Source organism: Festucalex cinctus, chromosome 11, assembly GCF_051991245.1.
Source record: "Festucalex cinctus isolate MCC-2025b chromosome 11, RoL_Fcin_1.0, whole genome shotgun sequence".
In the NCBI taxonomy this organism is placed as follows: domain Eukaryota; kingdom Metazoa; phylum Chordata; class Actinopteri; order Syngnathiformes; family Syngnathidae; genus Festucalex; species Festucalex cinctus.
In genome coordinates this window covers 14,495,600-14,509,563 of record NC_135421.1, presented here as the reverse complement: position 1 = coordinate 14,509,563, position 13,964 = coordinate 14,495,600, and the positions used below count along the sequence as shown (strand labels likewise).

Genomic DNA, 13,964 nt, shown 5'->3' with positions numbered 1-13,964 from the left:
TTGTTGTCTTCACGTCACCTGACTCGTATTTCGAAGCGCTCCAAAAAAAAAGTTCTGCGTCACGTCATAACTTGGATCATAATGTCATATTTCACAACTTTCATGCTTCAATGGGATCAATAAATGTCCACAGAGTTTCTTTACAATGACAAAAATTATGTTTGATGTTGTTTGAAAAACTTGCGCTTATGGACGGAAACGTGATGTTGAGGCGAGCGTGGCAAGAAATGGAGGATGTGATATGAATGGGATATGAAATCAAGTCGATTATGGAAAAATAATAAACATTATTTTATTTAATAATTGTATATAAAATTGTGAAGAAAAAGTCAAGAATAATGATGTCTTAGCGCTCTTAGCTGGAGCTTGAATGTGACTTCAGCACTAAGTTGTGTTCCTGACGTTTTGTTGCAACCGTTTGGGGCATTTATATTGCCTTGTTCACAAACTCTGAATAGACGAGCACGTCGTCAGCCCCTATTCAGCGCTTCTGTGAAGAACTTCAAAATAAAATCACTACAATGCATTGATCTACATATACTAATTGGTAAGGTTAGTTTTATTTTGAAATTGGGTGACTCAGCCCCGTGCACCGTCATGCGTACTGCCGTTAGCTTGACTACGGCAATTTCAGCGGATATCCAAGGCAGAAATGACCAGGACTCGTTTCAGCCCTAGTATTAATACATCGCATTTGTACGATGATGCCAATTTTGTAATCGTGGAGGGTAGGGGTGTGAATTGCCTAGTACCTGCCGATTCGATCCGTATCACGATTCATAGGTCACGATTCGATTCGATACAGATTAATCCCGATACAAATTCACAAGTCGATAATTGCAATTTTTTACTCAAATTCAGAAAATACCAATAAGTAAGTAAACTTATACAAGTACAACACTAAGATTTGTATGAAAATGTATTTATCTGAAACTTAAGGCTTATAACTGTGAGCCACTGTATATAACAAACAGTTTGCAATCTGTTTCATGTTTGAACAGTATTGAAATAAAATATGAACTCTTAATGTTCCATTAATACAGTGCTTCTCAAATAGTGGGGCGGGCCCTGCCCCAGGGGGGCGTGAGGCTTCGTCAAGGAGGGCGCGTTTGACCTCGGGGAACATGCTTTTTTATTTTGTATTTTTTTTGTTTTTACTGTCTTAGAATAAAGTGCAATTTCACCTCCACTACATTAGGGGGCAGTGGCGCTCTCATTGGCAGAGTATGCTCAGGGAGCATTCGCTCGGTGGCGTAGGGGTTTTGTTTGCACTGAGCATGTGCGCTTTGCACACAGCACAGAGTATGAGTATGAAGTGTAGGCACGAAGTGTAGCAGACCCTCAAGTGACACCATGAAAAAATATTTAACAGGGATGAGAAGACAGGCAGAGAGACGGAAATAAAGAGACAAACGAAAGTCACCCGAGCTAAGCCGAGGAAATATGACGAAGCCATGGGGGGGTAGGGGGCGCGAGATGTTTTCTTCTTCCCTGGGGGGGGGGGGGGGGGGGGGGGGGGGCATGACAGAAAATAATTGAGAAGCACTGCATTAATATCACATTACTCTCGTTTTGTTGAATATTTCCATCAAAAATTGATGTTTAAACATCGACTCGGCCCATATTGAATCGATACGATAATTGTGCACTATAATATCGCGATATATTGCCGAATCGATTTGTTTAACAGCGGCACGGTGGGTGACTGGTTAGCACGTCTGCCTCCCAGTTCTGAGGACTCCGGTTGGAGTCCAGGCTCCGGGCTTCCTGGGTGGAGTTTGCATGTTCTCCCCGTGCCCACATGGGTCTACTCCGGTCTCCTCCCACATTCCAAAGACATGCATGGCAGGTTAATTGAGTGCTCCAAATTGTCCCTAGGTGTGGATGGTTGTTCGTCTCTGTGTGCCCTGCGATTGGCTGGCAACCAGTCCAGGGTGTCCCCCGCCTACTGCCCAGAGCCATCTGAGACAGGAGCCAGCTCCCCCCGCGACCCTTGTGAGGAATAAGCGGTCAAGAAAATGGATGGATGGATGGATTTGTTTAACACCCCTAGTGGAGGGTAATAGTCAAAATCGCAATTGAATTTCGATGAATTGTACAGGCCTATTGAAAGACTTTCAATTGTGAAGAGATTTTTCTGCGCAAGGTTTGACTGCACGTTCAGGCAGCCAATCAAAAGCAAGCAACGGCAAAGTCTTCTTTTGAAATGTCAAATCTTTTGTTCCTGATTTTGATTTGTTGGCAGGCATGCACAGAGCGAAAAACCCCCCAAAACAAAACAGGAATGATTTGCCTTTCTTTTGCTAACCAGGGAATTGAAAACCATGTAACACGTTTCAAACTTGTCAAGAGTCAAGCACAAGATAAGAAAATCTCCCTTTTGTTGTAGTCGGTCGGTCGGACGCAAACCTGCTTGCGGGTGACCACGGGCGACTTGACGGGTCTGATGGGTGAGACGGATGACAGTCGAGTAGAGGGCGACACAGATCTGCGAAAGAGACAAAATGCCATCAAGTAGCTGGAATGAACCAAAATAAAAAACCAAAAAAACTGGATAGGCGTACCTGACGGGCGCCGGCGCGGGCCCTTTGACGTGGCGGACGGGCGACGGCGACTGCTGGCGTCCGCCCGTCATCGTCGTTACCTTGCTCAAATAGGAGGGCGGCGACCTGGACGTGGGTTTCGGGGGGACCCTCGGGGGGGTCCTGTGAGCTAAGTGCTGAGTCATCATTCCGCCTTCCACTTGCATCTCCATCAGGCTGCTCTGGAAGCTGCTCTCCATCTTTATGGTAAAAAAAAACACTCACTAATCTCGCTCTCTTCAACTAAAATCAATCACTTAAATCAATAATTTTAGGTTGACACAAATAGTTTAAAAAAAAAAGAAAAAAAAAAGTCCTTTGTTTTTGTCAATAAAGTCATTGACAGGCAGCCATTTTGACTGAAGCAATCCCATTCACTCCCGGCTGTTTTACTGGATTTGGACTGATTTTGCAAGTCCCGCAAAATATTGTGTTGTATTGCTATCAAAACATGGAACCTACCAAAAGGAATATTAGAGTCTCTTCTTTCATCAGGAAAAAAAAAAAAAAGTATGTTTCTATCTGTTTCCGTTTCACAGCAATTAGCATTAGAATATAGCTAAGTTTCATCTTTATTCACATTCCTGGGGAAAACATTGGCAAAAAGAGCTTGTTGCAACATGGCCCTGGTTGATCTTTTATCTCTTCTGCCACCCGATGTCCGTTTTTGTTATAACTACCATTGCTTCAAGCGTTCTCTTCAGTTCAGAGGCCGCATCAAAGCCTGCTCTGCAAAGCATGCTCTAGCATACAAAAACATAAAACATGTATAAATACGTCTTTGGGACACTGGTAATATTTCAAATAGAACACATTTATACGTTTTTGGGAGCATATGAGTTCACATCGTTGATGAGCATGAATTAATTGCATTTCTCATTCATACAGAAGAAGGACATTCATTTGGGAATTGGACTTTTCCTTATGACACACTTGATGAACATGATATTTAAAAAAAACTAATACTAAAACGTAAATCAAAACAAAGCAATTTAAAAAAGTAAAAAAAAAAAAAATCACCTTCCGGATTCCGGTCTGAGAGGCGGCAGCGGTGGCGGCAGTGACGAGGACGGTCTTGGTTTTCTTGGCGGGTACGGCTTCCTCTCCCTGGACCAGCAGCTCGGCGGTGGATGTGGCCCGGCCGCTGGCGTTGGCGGCCGTCACCGAGTACGTGCCCGAGTCTTCGGGGAAGGCCTCGGCGATCAACAGGCTGTAGCGGTCCCCGTCGCGGACAATCTGGAAGTCGGCCGAGCTCTGGATCTCGGCACCCTCGCGGTAGAACTTGACGGTGGGAGGCGGGATGCCCGTCACCTGGACGCTCAGGCGAACCTGGCTGCCCTGCCGCACCGACGCGCTCTGAAGTCTCTGAAGGAAGTTGGGCGGTGCCGTTTCGGCTGCGCGGGGGGGAAATTCAGCAAATCAGCATTCGTGCTCGTTTTAATTTATGCCGCCATCTTGGTAGCCCTGGACATTTGCGTTTATCGTAAATCCGTCGGAAGAAAATAATTAAAATATAAAATATTAATTATATAATAAAAAAAAGCGATTGGCTGGCAACCAGTCCAGGGTGTACCCCGCCTACTGCCCAGAGCCAGCTGAGATAGGCTCAAGTGACCCTTGTGAGGAATAAGCAGTCAAGAAAATGGATGGATGGATAAAAAAAAATAACAATAATAATAATAATAATAACAATAAAGTAATAATAATAATAATAAATAACAATAAAAATAAAAATTATTAATATATTAATTAATAAATAATAATAAATAGAATATAATAATAATGATAAAATAATAGACAATAAAATATATAAAATAATAAATAAACATGATAATAATAATAATAATAATAATAATAATAATAAAAAATTTAAAAAAAATTATATAGGTAAATTAATTAATAATAATAAATAGAATAGAATAATAATGATAATAAAATAGACATAAAAATTATAAATAATAGATAAAATAATAGAAAAATAAATAATACTCATGATAATAAAATAATAAATGATATATAATAAAATAATAAATACAAAACTAATAATAATAAAAATAAATAATGAATTAATTATAATAATTAATAGAATAATAATGATGATTTATTTTTTAATGATAATAAAATAATAGATAAATAATAATAGAATAATAAATAAATAAAAGTAATCAATAATAATAATAATAATAATAATAATAATAATAATAATAATAATAATAATAATAATAATAATAATAATAATAATAATAAAGAAAATAATGAATGAAAGGAGACATGATGTAGGTAATTAGCGGTGAAATGGAGCTGGGCTCTCACCTGTAACGAGGAGTTCGGCGGTGCTGGTGGCTTGTCCGGCTCCGTTGGTGGCCCGGACGGAAAACCTGCCGCTGTGTGCCGGTGTCACGGCATCGATGCTCAGAACAGCGCGGCCGTCGCTGAACGAGACGTGAATGCCGGGCAAGGCGGCGGCCGACAGGGCCTGGCCGTCGCGGAACCACGACACCTCGGGAACCGGAGCGCCTGCGGGGGGCGGACGGGGACCGGGGGTCAGGCGTCCATACGTTCGGGGACTTTGCGGACGGACGGTCGGTCGGTCAGGACGGCTCTTACCGCTCACTTGCGCTTGGAACGAGGCGGCACTACCCTCTAGTGCCACGACGCTCTGCAGCGGCTGCGTGAAAGTCGGCGCTTGTGTCGACATGCTGGCTCGCTCGGCTCCCTGCTTGGCACACAAACACGCACGCATGCACGGATGAGAAGACTTTTAAAAAATTTGGTGATTTGGAGAAGTGCTACAAGAGCGTCATCTACTGCCGTCTGTTTGTCATTCCAGTGGTTGTCTGAGGCCCGCGACCTGAATTGGACTGATGGCCAAATTGAGACCAACTCACCTCCACAAAATGGCTGTATTTGTCCGTTTCAATGCCACAGAGGAGGCGGGACATACGACTTCCTGGATTTTCACACATCAGCTTCATTTCCGTTTCCTGTTTGCTACACGTTCCAGTTCTTGCGCTTCAGCCTTTGTGCCCTCGGTTGCGCGTTCCTGTCGACAGGTGCGAGTGTGTCGTGCGTCTGTCTCTTAAGGCTGGGAATGTTTGACTGTCTCACGATTCGATTCGATTCGATTACGATTTTTGGGTCTACGATTCGAATCAGAATCAATTTTCGATTCTCGATTCAAACGATTTTTGATTCAAAATTATTTGATTGACAAATGATTTCTGGTTCAATTTACAGATATGCACAACATTGTCATGATCTACTCCAGTCTGCTTTGCAAGACAAAATGACAAATAGAGACATTAAAGTGTCTTTTTTTTGTTTAAACATTTATTAATTTTGTATTGTAAGTGCCTTTTTCCACAAAAACAGCATGTGGGCTACAACTGCCTTTTCCCCTTCTTCTTCATTTCTAATTTAAATAAAATCGATTTTTGGATATTAAATATCGATTCGATTCGATTCATAAATGAGAATCTCTATTCTTTTTTAATCGATTTTTTGGCACACCCCTACTGTCTCGGTTGTCCCAAGTGCTTCAGAGAGCTGAGACGCCTGGTTGGGGGTGCGAGTGCGAGTGAGGATGCGAGTGAACGCGGCCATCAGTGGCCGGAAAGGATGCTGAAGTGTGAAACCCGCAAGTCGGAAGTCCGTGGCATCTACCCCATTGAATGGCCGCTACATTTTTGGCACTGTCGCATCCCCACCACCAAAAGTCTGTCAGTTGCCATCCCCAATGCCCCCCCCCCCCCCACCCCCCCACCCCACACACACACACACACACACATTTATCAATTGTATTATTGTGGGGACTTCTGATTGACTGATTTCTTACCCTAACCTCAACCAAAACCCAATTGAAAGCTAAACTCTTGAGCCTCAAAAAGATGTCTGAACTCATGGGGGGCACCAACATGGCTCCACAATTTCAAGTCGGTCACCACAATGTCAGTTAAACCTGGAAAAAGGTGCGTGTATGGGCCCCACAATGTAGCAAAGACAAAAGCACGCACACACACACGGTGCCATCAAAACTGCTGAATGCCTGATTTTTTTATTTTTTTTTTGCATCCTCTGTCGACTCTGTAATAGTTAAACAATCTTTTCAGATTGGAAAAATGTTTTTGTGTGTAGCAAGCCTTGGTAGGCTCACCAAAAGCCCGATTGAGTTTTTTCAAAATCTGAAGTTGTAAGATTGTTGACCCGTGACCGAATCCACAAACAGAAAATCCAGTATTGAACAGTTTTACTTGTCTTGTGTGTTCTGATCACTGTTGGCCTGACCCGTTTCAGAGACGATTACTGGGACAAATCTGCTCGGATCCTCTTATCGGACAATCATGGAAGGCAGCAAAATTGGGACAAAAATTGGGGCCCATTGCGTCGACGTACATCGTCGGACAAACAATGCCGCTTAGCAAAAGGAGTGCTCGATGCTACACTAACTCTATAGGCTCAAAGTGTTGCCAGTATGCTAGCGCCGGCCAGTTGAAGGGATACTTGCCTCATTGAGCCATTTTCAGCAGTTAAAAAGTTCATATTTGATCTAGAATTGATGTGGTAATTCCATTATTTTTCATGTACAATTAAGCACCTTTTAAAAGTATTTTTTTTTATTTGCTGTCGACTGATGACGAGATCACCTGTGCTGAGGAAGTAGGCAATGACCAATCATGGCTCAGTTTACTCACCAAACCCAGAAAACAGGTGAGCCGTGATTGGCCGTTACCTACTTCCTCAGCACAGATGATGTCATCATCAATCGACAGCAAGTAGAAAATTTACTTTTGAAAGATATTAATTGTTCATGAAAAATAATCTATCCATCCATTTTCTGAACCGCTTACTCCTCGCAGGAGTCGCGGTGGGTGCTGGAGACTATCCCAGCTGGCTTCGGGCAGTAGGCGGGGTATACCCTCAACTTGTTGCCAACCAATTGCAGATAAAAAGTTATCAAATTCATTCTGGACAAAATATGATCTTTGTATCCAAGTATCCCTTTAATGAATGAGCAGCTGCCACGTCAGACTTTTCAATTCGCTTGGCTTAGCGTCCAAATCTCAATGAAATGTAAATAAGGAGGAGCGCATGTTAGCATGTGACGCGCCCTCAAAAATAGCCCGATGGCGTTTGCGCTTATCAGGCCTGCTGGTCGTCATAGCGATAAGATGACGACGACGACTTATCTGGGCGAGTGCTCCACTTAGCGTGCGAGTGCCGCCGGACACGACGACTTGTTGTCTCCGCTGGAAAGTCACATTTCAGTTTTTATTTTGAAACTGATTATCAATAAACACGTGCAATCAAACCGAGGTGTGAATGTTGATTTCTTCAAGAATTGTCATCTTTGCTTGGTTTTCATCTTCCGGAAATGTGAACTATAAACAGATTTTGGAATTCATTAATTCAACACGATATATTGCGAAATACTTCGCGAATTTCATTTTATTCTCCATATTTCATCGACTCTAAATGATGACATGCAAAGAATCGCAATATTCAAAGAAATCAACATGCGAATGTTCATGAAAAAAAAAAAAAAGTTATGTCAATTCATAATATTTAAATTAAGAGTGAATCATATAATTTTAATGGTAAAATAGATTTTTGATTTATCTTCTGTCCATCAGTTTGTTCGTTTTTTTTTTAACTTTTCTTTCAATTATCAAATAATTACAATGATTATGAATGAATGTTTTCAAGTTAATGAAATAATTTTGAAAAATATATTAGCTTTATTAAACTCTTGTTCAACAGTTTTCTGTCTTTTTTTGTTTTAAAGTGCATGAAATAATTTTTGGAAAAAAAAAAAGGACTATTTGACTTCTGGTCTTTTTTTTAAACTTTTCTTTCAATGATCAAATAATTACAATGATTATGGACAAATGTTTTAAAATTAACAAAATAATTTGGGAAAATATATTGGCTTTATTTCACTCCTGTTCAACAATTTTCTCTGTTGTTTTTGGTTTGTTTTTTTTTACTTTTCTTGAACTATTAAACATAAGCATTACTATGAAAATAATCTTGCATTCATTCGACAGCTTTCTTTATTTTCAAGTTGATTTTCTTTATCGGTTTCTTAATTTGAAAAATAATTCCTTGCATGCACTTCTTAAAGATGAGGGGGAAAAAAAATACATTTTTTTTTAAATTCTTGAAGTAACTCCCACTTACAGTTTTTGTCTGTTTTTGATAAAAGAAAAGGTATAAAATTTGTCATGTGGTGGTACTTGATTTTCTAAAAATAATTTTCCTTGGCGTCTTCCGTTACCCAAAGTACCATAATAAAATCGGTGGCAGCTGTTGTGTCTCGTCAAAATAAAACCCTCAGCTGTGTTTTGAGCAGGGCGGGGTGAGATGGCACTGGACAGGAGGCACTAAAATTAGCCCCCTCCCCACGACCCCCCCACCACACCTCAGTTTGATTGACAGGCAGCATGTGCGCTCAGCCATGCCCTTAAAAAGACATCCCGCTTGCGACCCATCTATTTTAGGAATGAGTGGTCATCAAGTCCCCGCACCAAACCTGTCAAAAACAAGTGAAACGCTGCTACTTACTTGTTAGCACAAGGGTGCCGGTTGAGGGGGGGTGGGGGGTTGGGGGTGGGGGGTTGGGGGACAGAGGTCCTCGTCCTGCTCGAACGGCCTTGACTCGACTCGGAAGCTCCTCCAACAAAGTCGAAGCTCCCCCCCAAAAAACAAAACTACCGGCCCTGGACGGCGAGTAGTTTTGTTGGCGTCCGGACCCGGAACGCTGACCCTGCTCAGAGGGGCCGGATGCTCCGCTGGGGGGTTTTATACCCCCGTGACATCACCCGCAGCCCGCGCCCCATTGGTCGAACTCGTGTTGGGGTTGGCAGGGGCGTGGATTTGATACAAGTGCGCCACCTGACAGCTGCTCCTATCTGTAAAACTCACTGACTGAACCCACACCTACATCCAAGGAGCTGGGGGGGCTTTTTTGCCCATTTGATGCCTCAAGTTGCTACAATGAACTCCACTGGATTGTACACTAGAAGTGTGACAATAATATATCGATATCACCATGATACTTTGTCTCACCATATATTATTGATACGCCTACGCAAGTATGGCGATATTTGTAGTTCATATACAGCCATTAGAACGGCTCCATTGTTCACGACTTATTGAGCAATGACTTGTCAGGCCACTTGGGGGAGCACCTCAGAAGTGGCGGGGAAATGGACGCAAGTCTTCAGGTGAAGAAGACTCATCAGCGCTCTTTGACTTGTGTTTATCTGTCCAGCAAATGACTCACGATTGCATACGTTTCGATGACAAACGTGGATTATATCTTCAATTTTAGTAATAGTATATATATAATAGTATATATTAATGCATCGCTTTGGCTGTCGCTTGTTCCATGTTTTTTTTCCATAGTCGCAATTAGTTGGTCACTAATGACTTTTTAAAAAAATTGAGTCACCTATCAATTATTCCATCGATTAACCAACTAATAGACTGTACAGTGTTCACACCCCTGGACGCGGCCGCTTCATTAACATTCGCACACCGGAGATAGGCGCTTTGCTTTGCTTCTACTTACATTATGGTAAAAGTCCTCTCGGAAAAAAACGTTTCAGCATCGCAATTAACTGGCCACCACTGTGCTAATATGCTTTGGCTAATATCAATAGTGATGTCTTCTGTTGTTTTGGTACACAGTTCAACAAATATAACAAAAACAAAAACGTGAATACATACCAACCCAGGTCTGCCAAGTTTGTCGTTCACCACCCTGCCCGTTTGTTTGTTTTTGTCCCGGTAGTGTTAGCTTAACATGTTGACCTCAGGATCTCCGCAAACAGCAACAACGATAATTCCTCCCCCTCCTGTTGTCGTATCTCGCGGCAAAACCCAAACATCTCATTTGCACCGCCCCACGTACCTTCGCTCCCGCCCGCCTGAACTACATTGCAATACAAGCAAACGCACCCCCTCAAATGTCTCTTTCACTTTGAGCACGCAAATAATAGAAACAACGCAACACGCACATTTTTTGTTCTTTTTCTTTCTTTCTATGGGAGCAGACACTTCTCGGAATGTAAGGAGCGGATGTAAGAATTTTAGACTTGGGTAAATTACATTTTAGACCTAGGATGAAAATATGGCTGTTTTTTTAAGACATTTTAGGCCTAATATTTAACTTTCTAAATTTTAGACTTTTTGAGACTTTTTTTTTAGACCCCGCGGGAACCCTGCGTCTTACAGCAGCGCGCAAAAATAAATAAATAAATAAATAAATCCCCCCTTCCGGTTTTGATTAGATCACGTATAATAACGCGAGAGGTCTCTCACGGAGGCCTGGAATCTTGACCAGTGTTGAGATGATAATCTTTATGTTTGTGAGGGAGCTGTGATGAGTTTATCTGCGCACCTTACACACAGTACGACCAAAGCTGTTAAATGCCCGATGTTTGATCTTTATGTGTGGAATCTGACAAAGATAAAAAATAAAATAAAAAATCTTTTAAGATTTGAAAAATCCTTATATGTATACCAGGCTTTACGCACAGAAAGGTTTTCCAAATAACTTACGTTCTGCTCCAAAATTCCGTGCTGTCACACTAGTTCCATTCCATTCCATTCAAATCCACAAACGTCCGAAGTGAGTTTCGTTTCTTACCGCCAGCGTCTGTGCAAACTCCCTTCCGAAGTTCCGTCTGTCATGTCAATTTGACTTGGTTTTTGCACATTTGGTGGCGTAAAACTGGAGTATAATAGTCCTTACTTGAATAGCCTCGCCTACACGCTACTTGAACGAGTGAGTGGGGAAAAACAAACAAACAAACAAACAAACAATTAGGCTGAAGTCGCCGTACCCGGAAAAGTCTTGCTCTATGTTGTTTAACAGTAGTAGATACGCCTCCATATTGCTGATGCACGTTGTGCAACCCGCCATCTTACGTGTGTCTGACCGGCGGCAATAAATTCATTCAAGCTCGTATTTATTGAGCGAGTTTTACGCGGATTGTTTTGTTACAAACATAAGACATGTAGCGATGTTAATGTTCTCCATTTTCAGTCAAAAGAGACCACAAACAAACCCTAGAAGCATCTTAGTTAGTAGTGGTGACTCGGAGTCCGTCAGCAATAAGTGTCCGTGCGTAACACGAAATATTGGTTCTGGGCCTCCCGGCAACTTCTAGGTGCCGCAAATATGTTTTTGAAAATGATTAAAATAGCTTCGACGCATGCATTTTTTGCGTCCACCACTTTTTGTGGTCGACCCAACACAGCCTTCAATTCATCGTGCTCATTCGGCACTTAATGGTACGCCTCTCCCTCCAGTCCTGGCCCGGTCCATATTGCTTTCCAACCCTTGATGAAAAAATGAAAACAGTTATTCGTGTGCCGGGAAAAACACTTGAGAACACAAACAAACCAACTCGACGTGTGCAAAAAAAACAACAACACTTTTGTCTTTATTCAAACAAACATTCCTTCACATCGTGAGAAGCAAGTCAATGACAGTATCAAATGTTTGACATTTACATGATAAACTGAACTGTTTACCACCAAGGAAATGCACGATTTTTATACGTTGATGTAAAGGAGTGAGAAAAAGACGCAACTACTTCAACGCAAAGAAATGACACACACAAATATCAACACAAATCGACCGTTACGGCGTGCACGAGGTCCATTTGGAACACAAGATGGATGCTTGCGTTTTCTGGTGATTACAAATCGAGTCATGGATTGTGCATTCCACCATGGGACTGACTTCATTTTCACTTTCCCCTCTCGTCTCCGTGTGCCCTGCAATTGGTTGTCAACCAGTTCAGGTGTACACCGCCTACTGCCCATAGCCAGCTGAGATAGGCTCCAGCACCTCCCGCGACCCTTGTGAGGAATAAGCGGTCAGGAAAATGGATGGATGGATGGAATGACGATCGTGCCAAGCTCTAGCATAACTTGAATGTGTCGTACTCCATCCAATTTTGCACATCACAGAGTCAGTCCAAACTTGGGATGTAACCATATCCAAACGCTCATTATCACCATATTGCGGGGAGGTCGCCCATATCGAAAAAGCTTACAATACTCGATAAAAACTCACAATATTTTAAAAAGAAAAAAAAACATGCTCACGTTGGAAACAAATCACAATGTTGTATTTTTGTACACAATAACAGCAGAAATAAGGCCTGTTGACAATAATGCTGTATTGGGCTCAAGCGGGTGAAAAATCATGTTTTTTTGACGCAGAGGTTGAAAAAAATATTGGCTTGTAAGACTCATTTATGAGAGTGATTTGAAGCCAAATAAATGAGCAAAAATGTGTTGGATCCTGCCGCCTAATATTTTTCAGATTGTGATGAAGGAAACCATTTCTGCGTTTTTATTCGTCAAAAGGGCCCTAATTAGAGCTGCTGGCTCCACAACACAAACATAACACAAGCATCCAGTATTTACACGTTCATTTGCAGATTTGTAGTTTTATTTTCATTTTTTGTCTGTGGTCAGGGAGTAATTTTTCATACTAACGTTTTTTTCATAGATTTTTAGACTTTTCTGTTTTTCTGTTAAATATGACATTTTTGTCAATGTTATGGAATTTCTGCTTTGTTCCTTTTTTGGGGGGGACACTTTATGGCTATTTTTTGTTCATTATTTTCCTGCATTTTTGCTATCAATTTTCTAACATTTGGCAATGTATTTGTACAATTATGGTCATTTTGACAATTTCTTCTTTTGTTTTTGGACATTTTATGGTTACTTTTTTAGGTACCGGTTAGGGGTGTTAAAAAAAAATCGATTCGGCGATATATCGCGATACTACATCGCGCGATTCTCGAATCGATTCAATAATAGGCAAAATCGATTTTTTTTTTTTTTTTTTTTTTTTTTACGATTCACACCTTAAGCATGGAAGAATGTTATATGAACGGAACATTAAGCCTTAATATTTTATTTTAATGCTGTTTAAACATGAAACAGATTACAACCTCTATAAGACTGAAATTTCAGATAAATAAATAATACATTTTCATATAAATCTTACACTCTACAAGCTTACTGATTAGTATTTTCTAAATTTGAATGAAAAAAAATCGCAACAATCGACTTATAAATTCGTATCGGGATTAATCGGTATCGAATCGAATCGTGACCTGTGAATCGTGATACGAATCGAATCGTCAGGTACGAGGCAATTCACACCCCTAGTACCGGTAATTTAAAAAAAAAAAAAAAAACATTTTATCTACCCTCCTCTTTCTGCCAACTAAAAATTTGGACTCTGACATTACAGAATATTTAATTACCTATTTTTTGTTAAAAACAAACAACGACCCAAATGCATGGACGCTGCAACTGTGTTCTCTGTATCCTTTTTGGAAAAACACAAGAGAG

The 13,964-nt window shown here is 41.1% G+C and overlaps 1 protein-coding gene across 1 annotated transcript in view; it reads right to left on the bottom strand.

The window, feature by feature from the left end:
- Positions 1-10,386, bottom strand: part of ttn.2 (titin, tandem duplicate 2) — a 240,835-nt gene extending 230,449 nt beyond the window's left edge. The window contains exons 1-6 of the mRNA XM_077537618.1: positions 10,311-10,386; positions 5,190-5,298; positions 4,896-5,099; positions 3,603-3,976; positions 2,565-2,782; positions 2,410-2,488 (exon numbers count right to left, since the gene is read on the bottom strand). Coding sequence (XP_077393744.1) covers positions 2,410-2,488; positions 2,565-2,782; positions 3,603-3,976; positions 4,896-5,099; positions 5,190-5,280 — 966 coding nt within the window. The 5' untranslated portion in view covers positions 5,281-5,298; positions 10,311-10,386. The remainder of the gene's footprint in view (positions 1-2,409; positions 2,489-2,564; positions 2,783-3,602; positions 3,977-4,895; positions 5,100-5,189; positions 5,299-10,310) is intronic.
- Positions 10,387-13,964: the final 3,578 nt, after the last annotated feature.